The sequence below is a fragment of the Channa argus genome, chromosome 7, assembly GCF_033026475.1.
Source record: "Channa argus isolate prfri chromosome 7, Channa argus male v1.0, whole genome shotgun sequence".
NCBI lineage: Eukaryota > Metazoa > Chordata > Actinopteri > Anabantiformes > Channidae > Channa > Channa argus.
In genome coordinates, this window is record NC_090203.1 from 17830296 (window position 1) to 17851998 (window position 21703).

At 38.8% G+C, this 21703-nt stretch overlaps 1 protein-coding gene across 8 annotated transcripts in view; it reads right to left on the reverse strand.

Moving 5' to 3' along the window:
* LOC137129937 (RNA-binding motif, single-stranded-interacting protein 3-like) overlaps positions 1-21703 on the reverse strand; it is a 168059-nt gene that overhangs the window by 20473 nt on the left and 125883 nt on the right. For all 8 annotated transcript variants that reach the window (XM_067509407.1, XM_067509408.1, XM_067509406.1 and 5 more), the window contains 3 exons: positions 12679-12836; positions 11752-11831; positions 55-161 (listed from right to left, as the gene is read on the reverse strand). In XM_067509407.1, the coding sequence (XP_067365508.1) occupies positions 55-161; positions 11752-11831; positions 12679-12836 (345 nt within the window). The remainder of the gene's footprint in view (positions 1-54; positions 162-11751; positions 11832-12678; positions 12837-21703) is intronic.

Here is a 21703-nt window from a genome sequence, read left to right on the forward strand (position 1 = left end):
TCGGGTAGTGGTGAGCTTTCTTTTTGATGATTGAATAAATGTTTTAAGCCTCACCTCTCCTTCTCGTGTCCACGGTCGGCCATTCTGGGGATACTTGACCTGGGTCTGTCTTTTCTTCTGGCCTCCATCAGCAAACTTGCACAGTAACGGCTCTGCGGGGGCTACACAGTGAGTCAGGCAGCGAAGGAGACAAGGACAAAAAAAAGGGACGAATTAATCGTCTTATTACCACAAATATATAGAAGAAATTTCATGAACCACGTTAAATGTTACAAAGATAAGATTTAGGACAAGGGTGTTACACTGTGGCTTAAACAAAAAATAAAACATAAATCAATTGGACCTGAAAACAGCACTTTAGCTCTTACATTTATCTCTTCTGCCCCAATGCAAACGTCTAAACAACAACAGCAGTTATCCTGCAATCTCTACAACTCTTACAACCATGCCTCGACAAAAACAGCCTTGACGTGGAAACGAAGCCACGGGCTAATCATCAAAGCAGGGTGAGCATGGTTCAAACGACAAACCAAACAGGCATACTTAATATGCTAAATAACTCCACACAGCTTGACCCCCAGGCTTTATACTGCGATTGTGATTGCTCCAAAGACAACACGGTCCTTTTCTGGACCATAGAAAGAAGAAAGCCTTGATTACAAATAGGATTAGCTGTGTGTGTGACCTACCATACAGAAGTTCACCAAACTCAACTTCAACCTGATAAGCTGCAGGCTCAAATACCCTAAAGGCTACTGAAATAGCACAAAGTAGTTGGACTGGAGCAGGAGGAAAGGCTTTGTTCTTTATCAGTTTAGTTTATGTTAAGGATATATCTTTAAACGTTTCTATAAAACAAAAGAGTATGAATAAAGGCTTCTATTTCGGGGAAATGCATAAGCAAGACTCCTCAACAGCAATAAAACATATTACCCTGAGATAAACCAGGACAGTCATAAGACATTTGATGGCTTGTGTAGTCAGAGAGTTGACAGGCAGTCTTCTGTTTCATGTGATCTCTGACGCGAGGCTATATTTCTTGGATCTTGTTCCACCACATGAACTCATAGATATGCAGACCCACTAAACACAGAACAAGCCTTTTAATCGGCATAAACATAATGAACATATTACATGCTGATAAAAACAATGAATTACAAAAAAAAAAGAATGAACATCATACGTACTGAATCATCTTTCTACTCCAGATCAAGTAAATACTGTGCTTGGGTTTTTTTACTTTTATGCAACAGTTACCAAAGCATATGTACTGTCCTGCCTAAAAAGTGTATAGTGTATATAGTTGTGCATTGGTGTAATTAAAGTATATATATTAGGAAACTGACGTCCTAAGAAGAACAGCAGTTGAAACAGCAATTGCTGGAAAATATTATGTTTTGCGGTGGCACCGGGTGACAGAACCTCGTAGTAATTATGACAGGAACAAATGATGGATTGAGACAATGATGTTATAAAGTTGCCTCTGCAGTGTCTGCATCTGCAGAGAGAAGAGAGATGGTTCAATAGAACAAAATTAATTAGACCTTTTTCTCCTGCTTTAACAAAGCAAAAGCAAACTACACAACATTCTTTCTTCATTAAATGCAGCCGTGGCTTCAGGATCCATCACTGACAACATGCTACAGTCTTTTTAACCTTACATTTTAATCTGAAATGCATTTATGCATATTTTCATATTTTAATTTAGAAAACACAGACACACAAAAGGTCAATATAAATAAACTTTATTTAAAAAATATATTCTGAAGTAATTTTATAGTTTATTTTTTGGATTTTGTGAATAGTTGAGTAGAGGGGCTGGGACACCAGCAGGGGGTGCTTCAGCAGCCCTAGCACCCCTACATGCTATGTCTGTGATTGTTGTACATATCATTGACAAACTGCATATTTTGATGTTCAATTCAGAACATTCTAATTAGTAACAGAAAAAGATTGATAATAACAAATGAAGCACAACACTTGATTATGAGAGTTTGCTGTAAACTTCACCACCAATAGATCCTGTTCTCATTGCTTAAAGATACCTCTTAATCCTGAAACATTTCTGTCCTTACCTCTCACATAACGCTTCTACAGTACCAAGGCACATTTAAGTCTCTGATGCATCTTTAAAGAGGTTATTAGCTGGCACTCTTGTCCTTTTTAACGGTCAGTGATTTTAAACTGCAGAGAAAGTCAAACTCTGGAGCCCCATCACTGTGTATAGCTTAGAAATAACAAAATTCTTAGAGGATTTCTATTAACTAGTCAATATAATCATACTGGTACTGATTTAAACACTAGAAATGCTATGTAAACTGTACAATTATCTCACCTATTTTAAGAAAAATGTTTCTTCGTTCCAGTAAACTGAAAAAATGAGAAGAGCTGTTCTGAGTGGAGAAAAGCATTCAGAGCTCAAGGTTGAGATGAGGGTTATTTGGAATGCCTGGGGCTTGGATGGGTACTCCATCCAGGGGTAAGTAGATGGAGAAACAGAGTGGTGTGTCATACTGCACTGAGCATTACTTTGTGATTACATATTTTAACTTGATTTCTATATAAACAACAGGCCCCACAGCTTGGGCTCTGTGATGGGCCTCACCTTTGCTATTCGACCACCCGCTTTCTCTTCCTCTATATTACTCACTCTGCTCAATGCATTTATATGCAGTACATCTAATAAGATGTCATGTGTGTAGGTGTATGTGTGATGTGCCTATGTATCACCACACAACTTGGAAATTTCTTCATGAAAAAAGGCTTGGGCCCACGCAATGGACGGGAGTTGCAACACAGCTGATGGATGTTTTTAACAGAAGACAGAAAAACAAACCAGAAACTATGACCCCTGTTTGAGAGACACTGTGCTTTCCTGTGTTTGGCTCCACTGCGTCTGCAGAACTATAAGACAGCTATAACTATAGGCCGATCACTCTGATGTCTGTGGTCATAAATCTGTTAAAAAAATACTGTTGAACCACCAAAAAGACATCACTGGGCCCTAGCTAGACCCCCTGCAGTTTGCCTACAGGGCTCAGTAGATGGTGCTGTTATGATGGGACTGCTTTACATTCTAGAATACCTTGACTGCCCTAGGACATATGCACATGTTTTGTTTGTGGATTTTGGCTGGACATTTACCACCATCGTTCCACAAATCCTATCCTCCACACTGTTCCTGCTCTGTGTCCTCTCCCCTCTGCAATTCTGTATCTCCTGTGACTCGCCTGGTAAGCTCCCAAAGTTTACGGACGACACAACCATTGTCAGCCGCAGACAGTGATGAATCTGCATACCCACATACCAACCCAGTGTCAACTGTGTTTTAAGGTCCACCATCTCCCAAGACTTGAGGTGGGAGTATAAAATAAACTTTATCATCAGAAAGGTTCAGCAGAGGATGCCCTACCTGTGGCAGCTGAGTAAGTTCAACCTACCACAGGAGCTGCTACTCCCATTCTACTCTGCTGTCACAGATTCTGTCCTCTGCTCCTCTATCACAGTCCTGTTTGGAGCAGCCACCAAACAAAACAAGACAAGGCTGCAGCAGACAGTGAAAACTACAGAAAGAATTGTTCTTGCCCCCCTGCCCACTCTCCAGGACTTGGACACATCTAGAGCCAGCAAGTGGTCAAAGAAATTCACCACTGAGCCCGTTTACCCTGGACACAACCTCTTCTAGCGTCTCCCCTCTGGCAGAAGCTATAGAGCACTGTCTGCCAAAACCACAGGACACTGAAACAGTTTCTTTGCTTAGGCCATCACACTCATTAACAGCTGACCTCGTACTTATCACTTCATTGCTGCTATTGATGCAGTTATTTTAAAACAACTTATATTAATACTCAACCACTACATACACATACGACTAGACACACTGCCCCTGGGTTTGTATGTATTTCGTATGTTGTCTGTAGCCATTACTATTGTTTTGTCTGTAATTTTCATAGTGTCTTTATTAGTTTACTATTGAACATGTCCTTGAGAGATAGTAATTATTTCTTGTATGTGTTACCATCTTTTGCAGATAAAGTTGATTCTGATTCTGAGATATGCAGTATACATATGTACGCACATTACATACAGTGGTAAAGTGACCCCACAGAAGAAAAATTGCAATAAAGTGCCCTCACAGAAGAACAAATATAATGTGCCTTGAAGGTGCCTCCACAATAGAGCAAATGCAATAAATTGCCCTGTAAAGTGCCCCGACAGGATATGCGATGTAGTACCCCAGAATAAAGCAGGACACAGCGTTCTTGCACCATTGTTCTCTGCATGTGCCCTTTAGATGTTTTAGCCACTGACTGCTCGGACACCCTGAGTGCACTACTGTCACTAGCTCATTTCTCTATTTACATTCCCACCACTCCCCCATTACATCTACATGTAATTTTTTTAAGCACATGTTTTATACTGTAGGTAAAAAAATATTTTTGTAAGTTTGGATTTAAAGGTTTTGTTCAACTGAATTCAAATTTTGATGACATGATAGACCTGATTTTGGTAACTATCCTGTGGATACACAGCCTTACTAGTAGTCAGTGAACCTAATGTCATAGAGTATTTATCAGTAGTCCTTAGGCTTCTGGGAAACTTCCTGTGGAGAAACCAGCTTTGATCATTTTTTAAACCTCTGGATGTTAACCAGTTACTGAAACGCAAATGTAAAATATTTATCAATGTCATAAATTGGGCTTAGACTAATTTGTTTTATTAATTACAATTATAATAAAGGAAATCAAACTGTTTTGAATTTAGACCAGGGTTAGATACAAATTACTGTAAATGTCACATTTAAGAATGAGGGGGGCATAAGGTTACTGTCAGAAAAAAAAGTAATTTTACCTTTAAGTACTTCAAGTATAAGAATGTGTGTGATGTGAAAACAGACACACACACAGCTGACACAAACTTAAAGGCAGCATCTGTTGCTGTTGTGTTTTACTGCTGTGACAAATAAAGAAAGCCGCATTGTCTCCGGTTGACAACTTGTCAACTTTATAGTCAGGACAATTTCCTCTCTAAGGTACCCCACAATAATAGCAGAAACTCTGGCTGATCAAAAACAAATTGATTCTCAGTAGTTCTCAGTAGTTACATGAAAAAAAATGTCACTATGGTTTGAATTGAATCTGTTATTTTTATTCTTCAGGCTTATCATAGAGACATCCAAATTATTGAGTTTTCGCATGCAAGTGCAATGAAAAAATATGGGCATCAATTGTTAGAAATGATTGATGAAAAAATAATAAGTAACTGATCCTAAAACAACAAAATAAAACAAAAAATGTCTTTTGTTATGATTGACACCTAAAGAATGGCAGACTCAATTTTAAAAGCACCTTCCTTTTCCTTTGTTTACTTCCTTGTTGTCCCTTAGTAAAGCATGCGGCCTTATATCAGAGGGAAATTTTCACGGAGTAACTGTGCTTGTTAAAAGCAACAAAAACAACACCAGAAGGGACATTGCCCTTCTTCCATTTTGTATAATCCCCAATTGTATCAGACACCCCGCATACACAGACTTGAAAATGCACATTGCACAAACACGCCTACGCACATACATACATCAATTTTGTTATAATGTTTTGGTTGCCTTGCATGCAACTGGAGCTTGAATTAAGTGCTTTTCAGAGTCCGGTTTTTGGTTTGACAGGCCTATTTCTGGAAGAAAGCGCGTTCTTCTTTTTTCTATACATAATTCACTTTTGTACATTGCCGAAACTACTTGGATACCTGGAATTTAATCCTATTAATGTTTAAATCTGACATGCCAGATTATACTGTCATCTTATTTCACCATACTGCTAAAACACAAATACAATGGATGGTGTTTGAGCTGTAGGACAACAAAATAAAAAAACTGGAAAAGCAATTTAAGTCAAACACTTAATATTAAGTATATTATTTTTACTTACAACCTGTAACCATATAAAAATAAAAATACTGAATATAATTTATTTGCAACAAATTTCAGCAATAAAAACAATAATAATATCACAACTATATTGTTACTGAATTTAATATAATTTATCACCTTGAAACATTGAAACACGCTCTGCATCTAACTCTATACTGATTTAAAACCATAGTCACAGGCCATACATACTGATGATGAGACAATGATGAGTGTTATTTATTCCTAAGAGGCAAACTTAGTTGCCACATAATGAGGAGGCAGCAACAACCATAAAACACCCAGTGGAAAAAAAGAAATGCTCAAACTGGCACAGCAGATTAATTATTCAGCTTGCTTTTACAGGTACATTACTACAATCTGTTGCACGTCACAAGAGGGTTTTAAAAGGAAGAAGGACATTTTTAATTGTCAGTTTGACCCCTGCTGTCTTCGTTCTTGAGGTTCTGTAACAAGAAGTGATGGATTGAAGATGTATTTGGGTACGGCTGCATTCAGCCTCCTATAATGGGTCACTTTTGTCCATGTCAAGTTAATTAACACTGTCTGAACTGCATATTTGCAGTTGAAGAGATGCAATTCAGTTTAAATCAAATGACAAAAAATTATAAAATAACTGCTAAAGGCGGACATACTGTAAATCTGTCTTAGTATTCCCAAAGATCTACAATAATCCCCTTTTGTCTTCAGGCTGTGTTTCACTTGTCAGTGCCCCCACAGTTAGAGAGAGCAGATATTTGAAAAATGTCAAAAAACAAATCTAACTTGTTTTGAGTCTTCAGCCTTCTGTGATTGATAAACCGCATATGTATATTTGCAGTGTTTTAAATTGAATCTGAAGTTCTTGTTTTGGTGTTGCTTATCTGTATGAAAAAGGTGTGAGCTCAAACACTGAAAAACCAAAAATAAAAAATAAACACCCACACTTTGAGCTACTATATAGTGTGTGTAGTTATGTCACTGCAAATTTGTGTTTCCCAATAGAAAGTGTTACTACACAACATGAGTAGGTTGTTGCCAAGAGCTGAAAACATGGCAAGAGTTAATAGCTAAAGTCAAGTGGTTTGTTCACAAATGGGGACAACATGTATATATACATGTACAGCAAAGGCTTCCACTGTTTGATTAAACTATTGATTTATCTATTGAAATGTCACTGGTTTGAGGATCAACTATTGAATAGATATAACCATGCCCTTTATTGCATTATTTGGGTTAAAAATATAATGACATGCATTACAAATAGGACAGAAAGACAGTAAGTGATGTAACCAAAAGTTGTTTATGTATTTTTCTGAATGTCTGAAAATGATATAGGGTGAAAAAGAACTACTGCTTTATTGATCTGAACTGAAATTTAGTAATGTGGCGTTCTGTGTTTAACTGATAGGATGTGCACATAGGTAGCAGAGTGTACTGTGAGAAGTGCAGCACACACACTGTTACTAGTCATTTGAGCTGTGGGATATTACAATCTGCAGGAGGGCAGCATAGAAACTGTTAAAGCTCCAGCAGAGCGAACAAACATATCCACCTCCTTTCTGTTGAGAAGGACACAAGAAAAGAAATAGGAAATAAAGGAAAATAAGGGAGGAGAGAGAAACATACACGTTTCTCTAGATCACCCTGGTTAAGTGCAGGAATAAAGATGCTGTTTCTATGAAAAATACCAATCGGTGGATAAGCAGACACATTTAGCTTGTGATGACACAATGGTTTGAGCTTTGTCTGTAGAAAGGTGATATCCCATAAGTTTTACCCAATCCCTCAAATGAGACAATTCTCATTTAAAAAAATCTCAATCTATCCAGAAACATCATAGGAAATCATTCATTTGGAAAATAGGATCCAATCTCCATTGCGAAACAATGAGAAATGCCTCAGATGAGTTGAATAGGACATAATTTGTCCCTCTTAGGTTAAAACACCCTGAAGCGTTACTTGCTCAAGCAGTACACATGAAGACGCCATCTATTTGCCAGCAACTAAAACATATACATTTGAAAACGTTTTTCATTTTTATACACATTTACAATTTTCTTTAAATAAACTTTGACGATTTGTCTACTGCAGTAAGGACTGGAATGTCTATTGATGAGAACTGAAATTTTATCTATTCGAATCAGAACTGAAATTTAAAACATAATTACATGTAAGTTTAATAGAAACTGATCTGCCTTCGACTTATCTGCCAATTCCTCACCAAACTATTCCTCCAGAGAGGGGAACTTATTGTAGCTATATTCTCTATATTTTCTCATCAAAACGCCAACACAAATGGTATAGGCTGTGAAACAAGTAGGAATAAGATGCACTGACTCATGTGCTTAGAAAATTAATTCACCAGTTCATTTAAAGATAGATCAGTCTTTGCAGTTTTCAGAACTTGACAGCATTGCTGCGATCTGGTTAGCACTCCAAAAGACTCACATATTAATACTTATAGAAATGTCTAGATGTCAGATAAGTGGCTCCAATGAACACGCGCACACTGACACCACATTGGACAGTGCAGCACTGACACATGATCACACAATCTTTTCTCCTCATTCAGTTTTTTCCTCTGTTATCAGGGACATCAAATTAAATTCATTTTGCATTTATGAAAGTATTGAACCACTTCTGCAATGAATGGTTTAATGCCTCATGATCATGCCAGGCATACTGTATAAGACTGCACAGATTCTTAAAAGCCTGACAATTCTTGTTGAAACAAGGGATATTAGGCCTTCTATAAGAACTGCAGTCTTTTTTGTTCTTCCCTTTGTTTGTTTTCCCATAATGGGAGGCAGGACAAAGAAATATCAAAGCTACAACACTACATCTGATCGTGGGACTGAAAGAGAGACTGAAAGATAAGGGAAAAATATTAAGGAGGGATGGGAAAAGAGAAAATGAGCCAGATGGGTGAAGGAGAAATGGAAAGGTGCCAACAGAGTGAAAGGAAGATGTGGGACAGAGCTGATGTAAGCAAGAAGTACTAAATTATACACTTTGCTGCTGATTACTGAATTGCTTTTTTATATCTCTTGTGTTTAGTCATTTGTTCATATGTAGTTGTGGTTTGGCAGTTTATGTGACACAGATGACTACACACCAAGCCTATTGACATGACCAAACACAACTTGTCATTTTCTAGGCCTGTATCATGTTTTTCAGTGTTTTGCTGTGCCATTCAAGTTAATGTGAAGTTATAAAGTTTACGTGATACAAACACTGGCTGAAGCTAATATTACCAAATGGTAAACAAGGATAAGTAAACAAGATAGTTTGAGAAACTCACAAACTTTATTGAAGTGTCAAAGTGTGTTAGTTGTCAGTCGGAGGTATAAACCAAAGTTAATTGAAACTGCAAGCTATTTATTGTTGGCCCAGGAACCTATTTACAGATCCCCCCCACCAAAAAAACAAATCTCAGTCCAATAGTTTTACACAGACTTGTAAACCTAATCGTGATTGCTATGGACGGTTATTACATTTCATAAGAAATTTAATTACCAACAAGTAATTAGTCTTAGCTAGTACTATCTTTACAGTATGTTACATCTTTAAAACAAAGCTTTAGTTGTTCCTGTTTGTCATGGTAATCACATCCCCAGCCCCTGATGTAAAAAGTACTTGGTTCTACACCAGGAAAGAGTTGGTGCCACTCTGACTTTCCAGGGACATTTTCTTGGATGTCGAAATGCAAAGAAGTTGTTCAAAATTAGACACTGGCTCTGAATCAGCTCTTGAACTGGCCTGGTGCAGAGGGGATATGTATAAACAATATCTGGCCTGTAGGCCAGTATAGTCAAGATAAGGTTGTAAACTTTGTAACAAAAACATTATAGTTCTACGTCATATACAGTAGTTTAACCACATGGCAACAATCCTCTCTGTCCTTCCACATGTGTTACTGCAGCACTGGCCAACTTAGATGACAGTCCAAAAATGCCAAAGACAGAAGTTTCCTGTAATTCCCTGTAAAATTAGCAGAAGGTTGTTTCCAGTCATTTTGTCTCACTTACATATAGTTGGAATTCATCAAGATTTAGCTGCAGAAAATGTGTGTACTCGGGATCTGGGCTGCCTCCTACCAGTGCTGACTCTTTCCCTCACAGTAAGGGTGAAGGACATTATCAAACGCCAAGCACAGAGAAGACAGAATTACAACGTATAGTAAATACACCGACTCCAATTACTGGATTTACACCTCCGATTGGATCGTCGAATTTGCAGGACAGCTCTACACACTAAAAGTGCTGGGACAGAAGGAGCAGTAAAGATGTTAAAACATTTCAGAAATCTGCCATAAAGAGAACATCCAGATCTGAACATCATGTATCAGATTTGTGGGTACATCCTGTACACGAAAAGCAAATAATAAGAATGATATGGATCTGTATAGTATCCAGTGCTTTCTGGTAAAGAGCAAAAAGAGAAAAGCCCACCCCCAATATAGATGCTCTATTTCTATAAAAAACACATGGGGAGAAAGTCACTCACAAAACTGTGGATCAATAGACTTTTAGACAACTTCCTGTTAACAAGGGCTGATAGATGCTCTGGTCATGTGATCAATATCTGCATTAATCTCGTGGCTAAAGACTAAAATATTACTGTTGCCTGTCAAAATGTGGTATTCTGCCATACATTAGTCAATGATATGCGCGCAGTATAGCAAGTTTAACTTTTGAGAACGTTAATTATGTGGTGTTTTATAAGACAACAAATGTAAGTAATGAGTACATAACACAAAAGCCTTAGAAATGTCAGATTGTCAGTGACACAGAAAACCAGTGACATAAATCAACAGAACCTGTCTTTAAAGACACATTTTTTCTTTAGAATGGTGAACATAGTGTGTGTGTTTGTGTGTGTTGTGAGTGTGTGCGTATGTATCAGGCTAAGAAATTAAGCCCCCCACCATGATGTAGATAACAATTCATACTGGCACAGTTCTGTCTGTCTGTCCTTGATTTCTATTTAATTCTACGGGATCAGCCACAACATTAGTACCACCTGGTTTAAATGTTGTGGTGGACAGAGGTTAGCATGGGCACTCTGACCAGCCGGCAGCAAGCGATGATGCACTGTGTGTTTTAATGCCTGTCGATAGTGGCAAGCATTAGATTTTTCCCATGCTTTTCCTTTTTGCCCTGTCTATTCTCTTTGTTTTTACTTTTTTGTTGTGTTGTTTATGTGGGCGGACAGATATTTTGCTTTAGGGGACGTCTGTCCTTGTACACACATCTGCTGTGTGTGTCTCAATTGGTATGTCCTTTACAGTGGAGAAATAAGTCACTCAGATCATCCTTAATCATCTCAAGGTGGTCTCAGGAATGGGTCAGTGATAGGCAGAGGGCATCAGAGAAGATGCTGACGTATTATCAGACTCACTGATGCAGCTTTGTACGCATATCTGTAGGCAAAACTGTCTGACTGGCAGGTTTTATTTTACTACAAAATTAGGGATATCCACACTTGTCCTGTTTTCTCCTGAATATCCTGGCCTTATGATGATGTCTCCATAACCATGGTATTGATACAGTGGGTGATACGTGACTAGACTGCTGTGTTCTACCCACAGGACCCAGAAAATGACTCCAGTACTTTTCATCATCACATGCACACCTCTGAACTTTCAAGAATTCTTTCAAGGCTGACAGCAAACTGAGTACAAGTTCAAGTAATCTGACATTTGAGTGGAGCAATCTTTGTGTGTTTCTGCAGAACCGGTGAGTATATGATGCCATAATGCTGGGTCTATAGGCGCTGTGCCTTGGTCTTGCTATAGAAAAGCAGTGATACAGAAAGTATAATGCAGTTGTCTGTGTGACACCTACCTGTCATGCCTGGAGGGGTTTTCAGGAATTTCCCGTTGAAATTTTGGATCACCACATCACATTTCTCTGTCGACTCCATCCTGACAGACAGACGGAAACATTTAATGCCTGCCTACATACAGTACAGTATGCATCTGTGCTTAGTTGTCTGTGTATGCCTCAGAAAAATGCCTTAGGTAGGCTCCAGGACGTGTGTGTGCGCGTGTGTGTTTCTATGGGGTTTCCTCTCCTTTGTCCCATTTAAAAGCTCCATTCAGTCTGATCTGTTGTGTGTCATGTCCTCTTTGTCTGCCCCTATTCAGCCCTGCTCATCCAATCACAACTCAATGACTAATTGCCTGCTTGGCAAGCAAAAGCCAGAGTGTGAGCATGTGTGTGTCTGTGTTTGTGTGTTTGTGTTTGTGGGAGAGAAAAATGGTGATGGGAGAGAAAGAAATAGTGACTGTGCGTGTGTGTTTGTGTGCGTGTGCGTATGCGTTAGTGTGTGTGTGATATGTGACCATGCACTCCTTGTGTGTGTCCTGGGTTCGCTTCACATAGTCAGTGACCCTGAATGGAGCCCTGACTGCATTCTAATCACTGGCACACTCCATGGTGTAAGTGAGAAGAACACACACACGAAGTGGGTGAAGGGGCCAAGGGTACAGGAATGTGGAGCTGTATCATTAGTGCTAAAAGTCCTTTAGTTGTAAATTGCAGGGAATAAACATAGGGTAACACTGCCTCCTGCAATTATCTAAAACATGAATCTGGACCATAGTACATTACTAAATCAGTATTATTTTGTGTCTGATAAGTAATTATACAGTACTTTGTGAAGCAAATACTTAAATTTAAATTTTGGATGTGATTGACCACTGACTGATCCCACAGTAACACTGAAAATCCTATTATATAGCCTATACAATAGGATTTCTATATGACTACCTCGCAAAGCCGACTCCTCTGCTTAGGCCATTGGCATCCCTCAGTATCCGTGTGGAAATTACATGACCAAAGGGCTTCAGCATATTCTCCAGCTCCTGCTCATCCATAGACACAGGCAGGTTGGAGATGTAAAGGTTGGTGGGGTCCTGTTCCTGTTGCTGTGAAAAGAAAAAATGTGATTGTCACTTCATTTTGCCAAGCACAGGAAAAAAGATAAAGAAAAAAAGAAAGTTGTATAATATTGTATTGGTCGGACAAGAACAGATTGAAAATGCATCTCTGCAGTTTTACCAACCAATGATGACTTCATAAAAAAATGATTGTTCTGAGTAAGAAAATTAATACGAATTGAATTTGTGCTGTTTATTCTTTGTAAATAGATGTTACCAATATCTATGATAGATAAGCAGCTCATAAGCATAAAAAGGAACACGGTGACTGGTTAAAGTGTTGAAATGATCCTGATTCCAGGAGCATAAATCTAGACATGTGACTGCCCTTGCGTCTTGTTCTTTTCCTTTCAAGTCTATAAAAAGTGAAAAAAATAAAGTGAGATGAATACAAGGTGCTGACTGTAACACTCGACTAAAAGCTGTAAATGCATTAAAGGTTAACTTAGTGACATTTTGACTTAGTGACAGAGAAGTTGTTTATTTCCATATTTATGACTGAATATCACACAGCAAAACATTTGTAAATTTAATACAAGTAGCAAACTCTGTTCAGATGAAGACTTAACAATTCACTGGATAACAGTGCTTTGGTTTTACTATCACAACCCCTAAAGCAATAAGGAAACCCCCCCAGGATTCATAGATGTTAACACAGTTGCATTACATTTTTTCACAGGAATGGGGGGATTATAATATGCCTCTCAGTTACTTAAACTAGTACAGTATAATTCTATTATTTTTGTCTTATTTGGCAGCACTTCATGAAAATGATCCTCCGCAGGAGACCATTATCTTTGTGTGTGCAGCACTTGCAAATTAAAGAGGGATGGATGCAGGAGAGGGTTTGATGAAGGGTGCTCCATTTTTGTTATTTACAGATAAAGACAGGGATGTACAATGCATGTATGTTAAATACAGCCACAGCCACAACATTAAGTCCACCGGGTGGTTTTAATGTTTTGGTAGACAAGGCTGGCCATGATCATTAGGTGTCAGAACACACAGTGCAACTTGCTATGTGCAGGAATATGTAGCCCCAGTCTGGTCAGAGTGACCCCTGCCCACCACAACATTAAACACACCAATAATGTAGCTTATCGGTCAATATTATAATTACGTGATTTCAAGCCACTTCTTCAAATTTTCATAAAACTAGTGGCATGCACTGCACTCCAGAGGGCAAATGCTGATGATGTGATGTTTGATGAAAGTTTATGGCTGCACTGACTGCGTTTTCCCTTCTATGCTCTAATGATGTTTATGTATTCAATATAAGCTTGGTAATAACTTCACAAATCTTAATGATAGGGTAAATGCATACGACTTAAATTTGTAATTCAGAATATATTATATTATGATGCAGGCCCAGAAGTGCTTCAAAAGTCTCTGATACATTCACTCAGAATACATTTACTCCAAAAGCGCTTCTTCATGTTAACCATTGGACTCTAATATTTTTACTCCACAAAAGGAAATACAGACCTTTACAGTGCGTACACACAAAAGCACCTTTACAATATGTACACACTGTATGCACACATATTGTTGGGAGGATACGTGGGAGTTTTAACGATAAAAAAGCCGCCCTATGTGGCATATTTAAATCTAAATATCTCCTTTATCCACGGAGGATTTTCCTTTGCATGCACCAGAGCTGTCTGATTTCAAGAGTGGGAGTTCTAAGTCTGGCAGTCTGTGACCAAAGCCATCTACATAATCAGTAACTCAAAATAAGCAGAACGACTTTGTTAAAGAAGTCTGACATATTTTACCTTTCTTCATCAGTAGGGAGTGTCCAATACTCAGAGTTGCAAATTTTTCTCCCTACAGAGAGCAACTGGCTTTGAATGTAATCAGTTACATTGGTGTGCAATCTGTGTGTGTGTGTGTGTGTGTGTGTGTGTGTGTATTCATGCAAGCAGTAACAGACGAAAGCAGCAACATCAAAGGCCCAGAGTCATATGTACCAGCTGTAGAATCTGTCATTGATGTTCGTTAAAGAGTTGCGTCACTAAAATGATCAAGCCCTTCTACTTGTCAAAGACCTGGGTGAACTAAAGTTTCACTGGTTCCTCAACACAGTTCTAATCAAAAATTCAAAAGTCTATCTTTAAAAATCAGTCAGACAACCATGTGAACATTGCAACAGAAGGCATAATCACTTCTTCTGTTCAACATGGCCATTTACATGTACCTTCCTAATGTTCCTGCTGTGTAAGGGCTCAGCTGCTTCACATGCTATCACTACACGAGATGGTCATAATCAGTTATCACAGCTATTATTATCTTTCAGCAGAGGCAAACTGCACCGACCAGTAAGGCTAAAGAGGCATATCATGTGTAGGTACAGGAACTCAATGAAAGAATCCCTGATCACTGGAAAACCCAAACACATCAATCGCCCTGTCACTCTTACATAAAAGTTACAAGTCTCTAACTTTGTGTCATTTAAATGAATAAGCTCCAGAGCACACCTGAGACTTTATCTCTGTTCTGTTCAGATTTTGTATGGTGGGTATGTCATTATCAATAATAACCAACTCATCTATACACAATAGATTCCAATTTGACTTGTACACTCACTGTGTGTGTGCCTGTGCGTGCTTGTGCGACAGAATTTCCTCTGATCGTCTATGTGGGAAATACTGACAGATTCCTTTTCTCCCTGTTTGCAAGCCGCACAAAGATTAAATGGTAAAACAGAAGATTTCCTATCCCTGTGGTCAATGTGCTTACAAGCAAATTTCATCCAGTGACAATATGTCTTAAACAAAATCTCACAGTGGTTTGCCCAATTTCATCTAAAACTGGGTCAGCTGTTTTGTTTCAGCACGCATTTTTCCGTACAGTTTGCAGTTACTGTAACATAAGGAATGAAGTCATATTTGCATGAACAAGAGTAATGTTGTAAGCTCAATCCTGCTCATCCATTCGTTGCTGATTAACTATTCCACAACCTGCCTGGAAATCCTTAGTTTTCTTTTTACTTTAATATTGTCTCAACCAAGGGAAATCAAAAGTGAGCTGGGTACAAAATCAACAGGGGCACCATGGTAGGTTATTGAAAGCACATTACACCTCACTACATGATCTCTATACACAGCTGGCTGTAAAACACATCTATTTGCACATGTGCATCTGGGATATGAACTGAAGTGCTTTGGAGCATCCACATGTGAATGAACTCTACTTGACTTTGCTCAAAGTTACTGTTTGCACAAAGTAACTTCTCAGTGATCTCTCACTCTGTATGCTGCAAATGACTCACCCTTCTTTCTCTTTGTCTGTCCCCTCACTCCCTGTGTCTCTTTGTCTTCCCCTCCCTCTCTGTGTAACATCTGTCATGAGCTGGAAACAGCTTCACACCAGCTGTGCCTCTGCCTGACTGCCTAGCCTGCCTGCCAGCCAGTCAGCCTGTGTTTTCAGCCCCATTAAACCTCATTGCCGCATCATCATAGCCAGTCTATACCTCTTAACATACTCCTTCCAGGTTAGCTTGTAACACCGTAATGCCTGCTGCAGAGCAACAGGGTAAAGAGAGGGCAAAGCTATGTTTAAATACACAGAAAAAAACACTGGTTGAGTCTGAGTCTGTACTCTAGGTGGATGGATGCGAGGTGAGACTGAACTTGAATGTCACATTTCTTTGCAATCCCACTTGCTTCTCAAATAGCAACACTTCACACCAGAAATGACACATCCCAGCTTCCCACAACCCTGAACTCCTGGAATAAGCAGTGATTGAAAATGGATGGATGGATGGAAAGTAATTGAAGACAGAGACAGAGAAACACTTTGAAAACAGCTAGCAGAGCACTTTCATAAAATAGCAGAAATCAGACTTTCTATTCACCGTGTGTCAACTCCTTCCCCTTACCGCTCCAGCCTGTCTTTCACCTAATCCTGCTCATTTCCTCATTTAATCCATCTATTCTTTCCTCCCTTTTGCACTCCTTCAGACCACCTCCTCTCTATGCTTAACTTCCTCCTTTCTCATGCTCCCCCTCCCCCTCCTGTCCTTTCCTCTTCTCCCTACTTGCTATTCGCCCCTCCTCTCCTCAGATTAAAACCTAATCTCCTATAATGGTATCCTTGCTGTCTAAAATGCTATCTGAATGCTTAATTAATACTTAAAGAGCAATTTTTTTGCTCCTCGTCCTTCTCCTCTTTTTTCCCTCACTCTCTTGCTTCCTTATTGTTTTTCCCTCTCCATTCTCATCTTCAATCTCCTTCATTTCCATTCACCCCCTCCCCAATAACTCTTTCTCCTTCTGCATTTCTGCCTTCCTCTTCCTCAAGCCAAGTTCTAATCTTTCATAATGATTGTCTGGGTGTCTAAACGCTCTCTAACGGCTTAATCAATATTTAATGAACATACCATAAATACTTTATGAACCCTAAACCCTGAAATCCCCAGGGGTTCACTAGCCATGGAGATATACACTTTTCTCCATCTTCATGATGACTCGAGGCTTGGTGAAATCAACACTGGATACTGATTACCTCATCCTTTAGACTCTGGTCAGTTCAGAGTAGCCCTGATGTTTGGCTGCTGCTACCACTAATGTTTAGTATATGTGTTGTAGGCAAAGCTTAAAAATAAAAAGTTTGTTTATGTATTTTTTTAACTCAAGGTCTTTCGTTGCAAATCACATGTCAAATTACTTTACAAATTGTACAAATTGCATGTACAATATATATTTGGTTTACTGCCTTTGCTTTGTGCTTATTATGTGGGTTTTATTTACCTGTGCATTATTAACAATGGGAATATTTTGAATTAAAATTCCTTTGGTGTTGCTTCAGGTTTTGGCCAGCTAAAGGCCACTATAATGTCAGTGTTCTTCCTAGTTAGATTCCAGAGCTTGTGGCTGTACAGTGCTGTTCAGAACAAGAAGCGCCTCCGTGTATTTCTGTGTTGAATGTCTCCAGAGAATTACAGTATATGCAGGAATACAGAAAGGGCATGGAGTTCATCACTGTTGTCACATCCTTTTAACTTCCAGAAAAAAAAAACACACCAGGTTTTCAATGTGGTTAATTGGCTACAAAGGTCATTTAGCTTAGTAAACCTTTAAAAGATTGAGCTAATGCTCAAACATCTTAAAATTGAGGTTAGAGGATTTTCAAGTTATGGCATACTTATAAAAATATTCAGAAGTTGAAAAGCTGTTTTCCACTCTGTGGCTTTCTAGCGGCTGTGAAGTGGCAAAGGAACCCTGACTATTCAAAGAAATGGCATCACACTTGACTAAGTGAGAGACTGACTATGTTTCAATGTTTAATTCAATTTCTTGACGGGCAGGACATTTTTCCTCCCTCTGGCTTCCAACACTGCCTGCGTCGTCACACTCTGCATGACTCATTTAAAGCAATAAGAGAGGCCTTTCTAGATAATGAGGACTACACACACACTCACACACATAGTTTTCACAATCTGTAGTCACACATGCAGTTATTACTCAATTCAACCATCCATTTACATGTTGCCCCCTTTTCTCTGCAGTCCTCATTTTTTAAACATCTTTGCATTGCTCTGTACTGTCCTCACTTTCTTGCTGCAATTTGAATGCTGTTCCTCCCTTGCTCATCCCATATTTCTCTTTTTTCCACTCGCACTGTCTCTACTGTGTGTATTAAAAGCCCAGTAATTCATCACAGAGTCAAAGCGGAGTGCAGTCCCTGCTGTACACCACTGTGCAGGCTGCTTCTCTGCCAATCGTCCAGAGCTGGAATCAATCACCCAATCCTGACACACTGAAACTATCGGGGAGGTTCAGACACAGATAGAAGAGGGTAAGAGAGACACAGAGAAATCTGAGGGGAGAGAGAAAGGGTGGTGGTGGACATACAGAGAGGCTGGGTGGCTTAAATAAAGTATTTGTGGGATTAGGTGATAATCAAAACCTCTTAACCTAATAAATTCAGCTTCCCAGTGTGATCTGAACTATAATTGATTTAATGAATGGATAGATAAACAATGTCCTTGCTTGATTGTAATGTTGTGCTGTTTTTGTGTTGTGGATGCACTTTTTTCATCTTCAAGCTGACCACGCAAACAGTTTGTGAGCGTGAGTAAAACTGGTGTTGTTTCCTGTGTTTACAAGAGTAACCTTTTTTAGCCAAAGACCCCAAATGTGACATTTAACCTCATTTTTCTTATCGTACGAGGAACTATGAGAACCAAACCACTGATCCATTTTGGTTTAAAAACTGCAGCTTTGGCTGAGCTTCCACTGTGGGAAACCAACTGAAAGAGCTTTGGTGTGAAATACTCAACATATGTTAATAGACATACAATAGACACTAAAAACATTATAGTTGTGGCCCTCATAACACATTGGGCCTTAGGTAAAACTATTGGGATATTAAGGCAGCCAATGATGCCAAGGCATTGCATACAACATAAAAACCCATGTAGAGGGATTAAACACAACGCCTACACATAATCGCGTACACATCCTTCTCTCTGTAGCTCTCTGTCTTTTCTCTCCCCTTTTCTGTAGTACTGAATGCTGTAATCAAGGCTAATGGGACTCAGCTGTTGGCCAGTCTAATTACCTGGAATGCAGACGGTTGATCCGGGAGACAGGCCTACACATAAACACACACATACACAGCACATATAGTCAAACAGTCTCCAAAAACTATTTTCTATGTATTTTTCATGCACCTGCCACTCAAAAGAGTGTATGTGTGTATGTATGTGTGCAGTAAGACTTAGCTTGTGCTTGTTTGTACATGGTGTCTGTGTTTCTGTGGGTTAACAGAGTAAATAGAAAGTGTGTGTGCTGATGAATGCACGCATTTGTTAAAGGTCAATAAAAGCTCAGGCGAAATTTCCATCTCCAAGTCAGGAATTCCCAGTGAGCAGCTTGGCACAGAAAAGCATGTTAAATTGACACAAAACCTCACTGGTCTCTGTTTTTTATTAACTGAATTATTCCAGTTATTTTTGACCTGGGCTAAATTTTCCCATCACTTTGCTGTCTGCTTCTAACCACATTTTTAGCCACAACAACAACCTTAGACAGGAGAGGTTAAAAACATTTAAAACAATCAATCCCAGACAAAGCAAAGTTTAATTACATTATGAGGAAATTGAAAACCCTATATTTGTTTTTAATAGATAATGTTTAATGGTTTAAGGGTAAAGGAGCATGTTACATTAAGTGCTGTAAAATGGGGTGAAAAAATATACATTTTACAAATTATGGGGCCGATTGAGATACAGTCCTGCTTATAAAATATCCAAAGAATTTTGACTTCTTGACACTCGAGGTGATAAAATTATTTCATCCACAGATCTGATTTGGGCAATGGAAATATATTAAGTGGACTTGAATGTTTGCAACAACAGGGATTTTTAAACAAGTCTCTGTTATGTCTGATAAATGTGTCTCAGTGTCATCTCAGGCCTCGTGAGCCTGATGTCATAGTGTCTACCTAAGCAAAGAGCAGGCTTCGGGGAAATCCTTGCTCTAAATGATTAATGGAGTCTGCAACCAAAGAGGGGAGTTGTCTCTGACTCTGCAGGTACAGCCCAGAGGAAAACTCTGCTCTTTACAATTGTCTTTCCTTTGTCTCCTGCAAAGTAAATCACGTTCCTATTTTGAGTGTTCTGAAGTCTGAAGTTTTTCTCCTAAACTGTGCCTTAGGATAAATATGAGAAAATATTCCTGGAACAGGGAAAGTAAAACAAATGAGAAAGAGCTGCAGTGCTTATAGGTTTCTAATGAAGGACCACTTTGAGCTACATAATGTAGCTAAAGAAAAAAAACTTTGAGAGGCAAAATGGATTGTCACTTTATCCCCTAAATCTAATGTTTTACACTTTTAAAACTGCTGGCATGCCAATGGAAACATGCAACATGGGGTTAGCTCTACTATCTGACCCCTACCCAATCCCCGAAAAAAACATTTGAAAACATATGTTAACATAAAGAAAAATAAGAAAATTGCTCTTAACTAGGGCAAATCGAGTTACTGTAGGTGAAATGATTTCACAGTAAATTATTCCCCCCATTTGGGGAAAAAAGTCTGAACGTCAACATTTTATTCTATTCTATTCCCCCTTATACCCTTTAGATGAGGCATGCCTGGTACCCAAAGGTGAGTTTCTGAATAATATCACTGGCAAGAGACACATGCATCTTGGAGGTAAAAAATGACACAAAGTAAATTAACTTTTATGAGGAGATCACCATCAAAAGTTCTTGTTTTGTCTAAAACTGCATGAATTACAAAGGAATAAGTGGAGACTGTTCAGTTTCTCAAGAAGCTGTGTTAGATTTGGTCACAGTTTGAGGTTTTATAAAGGTTGTGGATGGTTTTATCCAGGAAAAGCAGAAAAGCCCCAGTTGTAAGCTAAAGGCAGCTCTCACTTTCTGTATGAAAGCTCTTTAATGAAGAGCGTTAAGGCTCTGTGTTTGACATGTGTTTAGAGTTTGGGAATAGTTGACAGCTGAGAGAGGAGCTCACACTGACTTTGAGTGTATAATGTTGTTATGCTCATAATCTTTCATGGCAAAAAAAAAACCTCCCTTCCATGCTGTGCCTGCAGATTTTGTATCTTTACAGTTTACATGCTAATGCTGCACAGGTATTACCCAGAATAAATGCACCAGTGCTTGTGCAGCAACAAATATTGTTTTTTTAAAAATACTTTTACTTTCGAGGTATCTATAAAAGGTAGCACGTTGTTAAAAAAGGCGGAGTGAATATGATGCAAGGGTGTATATCACATAAAATTTCACCTCTGAACAGCAATTCCATGGAATTCCTGCTTTGTATCAAAATGGTAAAAAGTCAGTATATCAGCTATTTTGACAATGTGGAATTGTGTTTTCTAT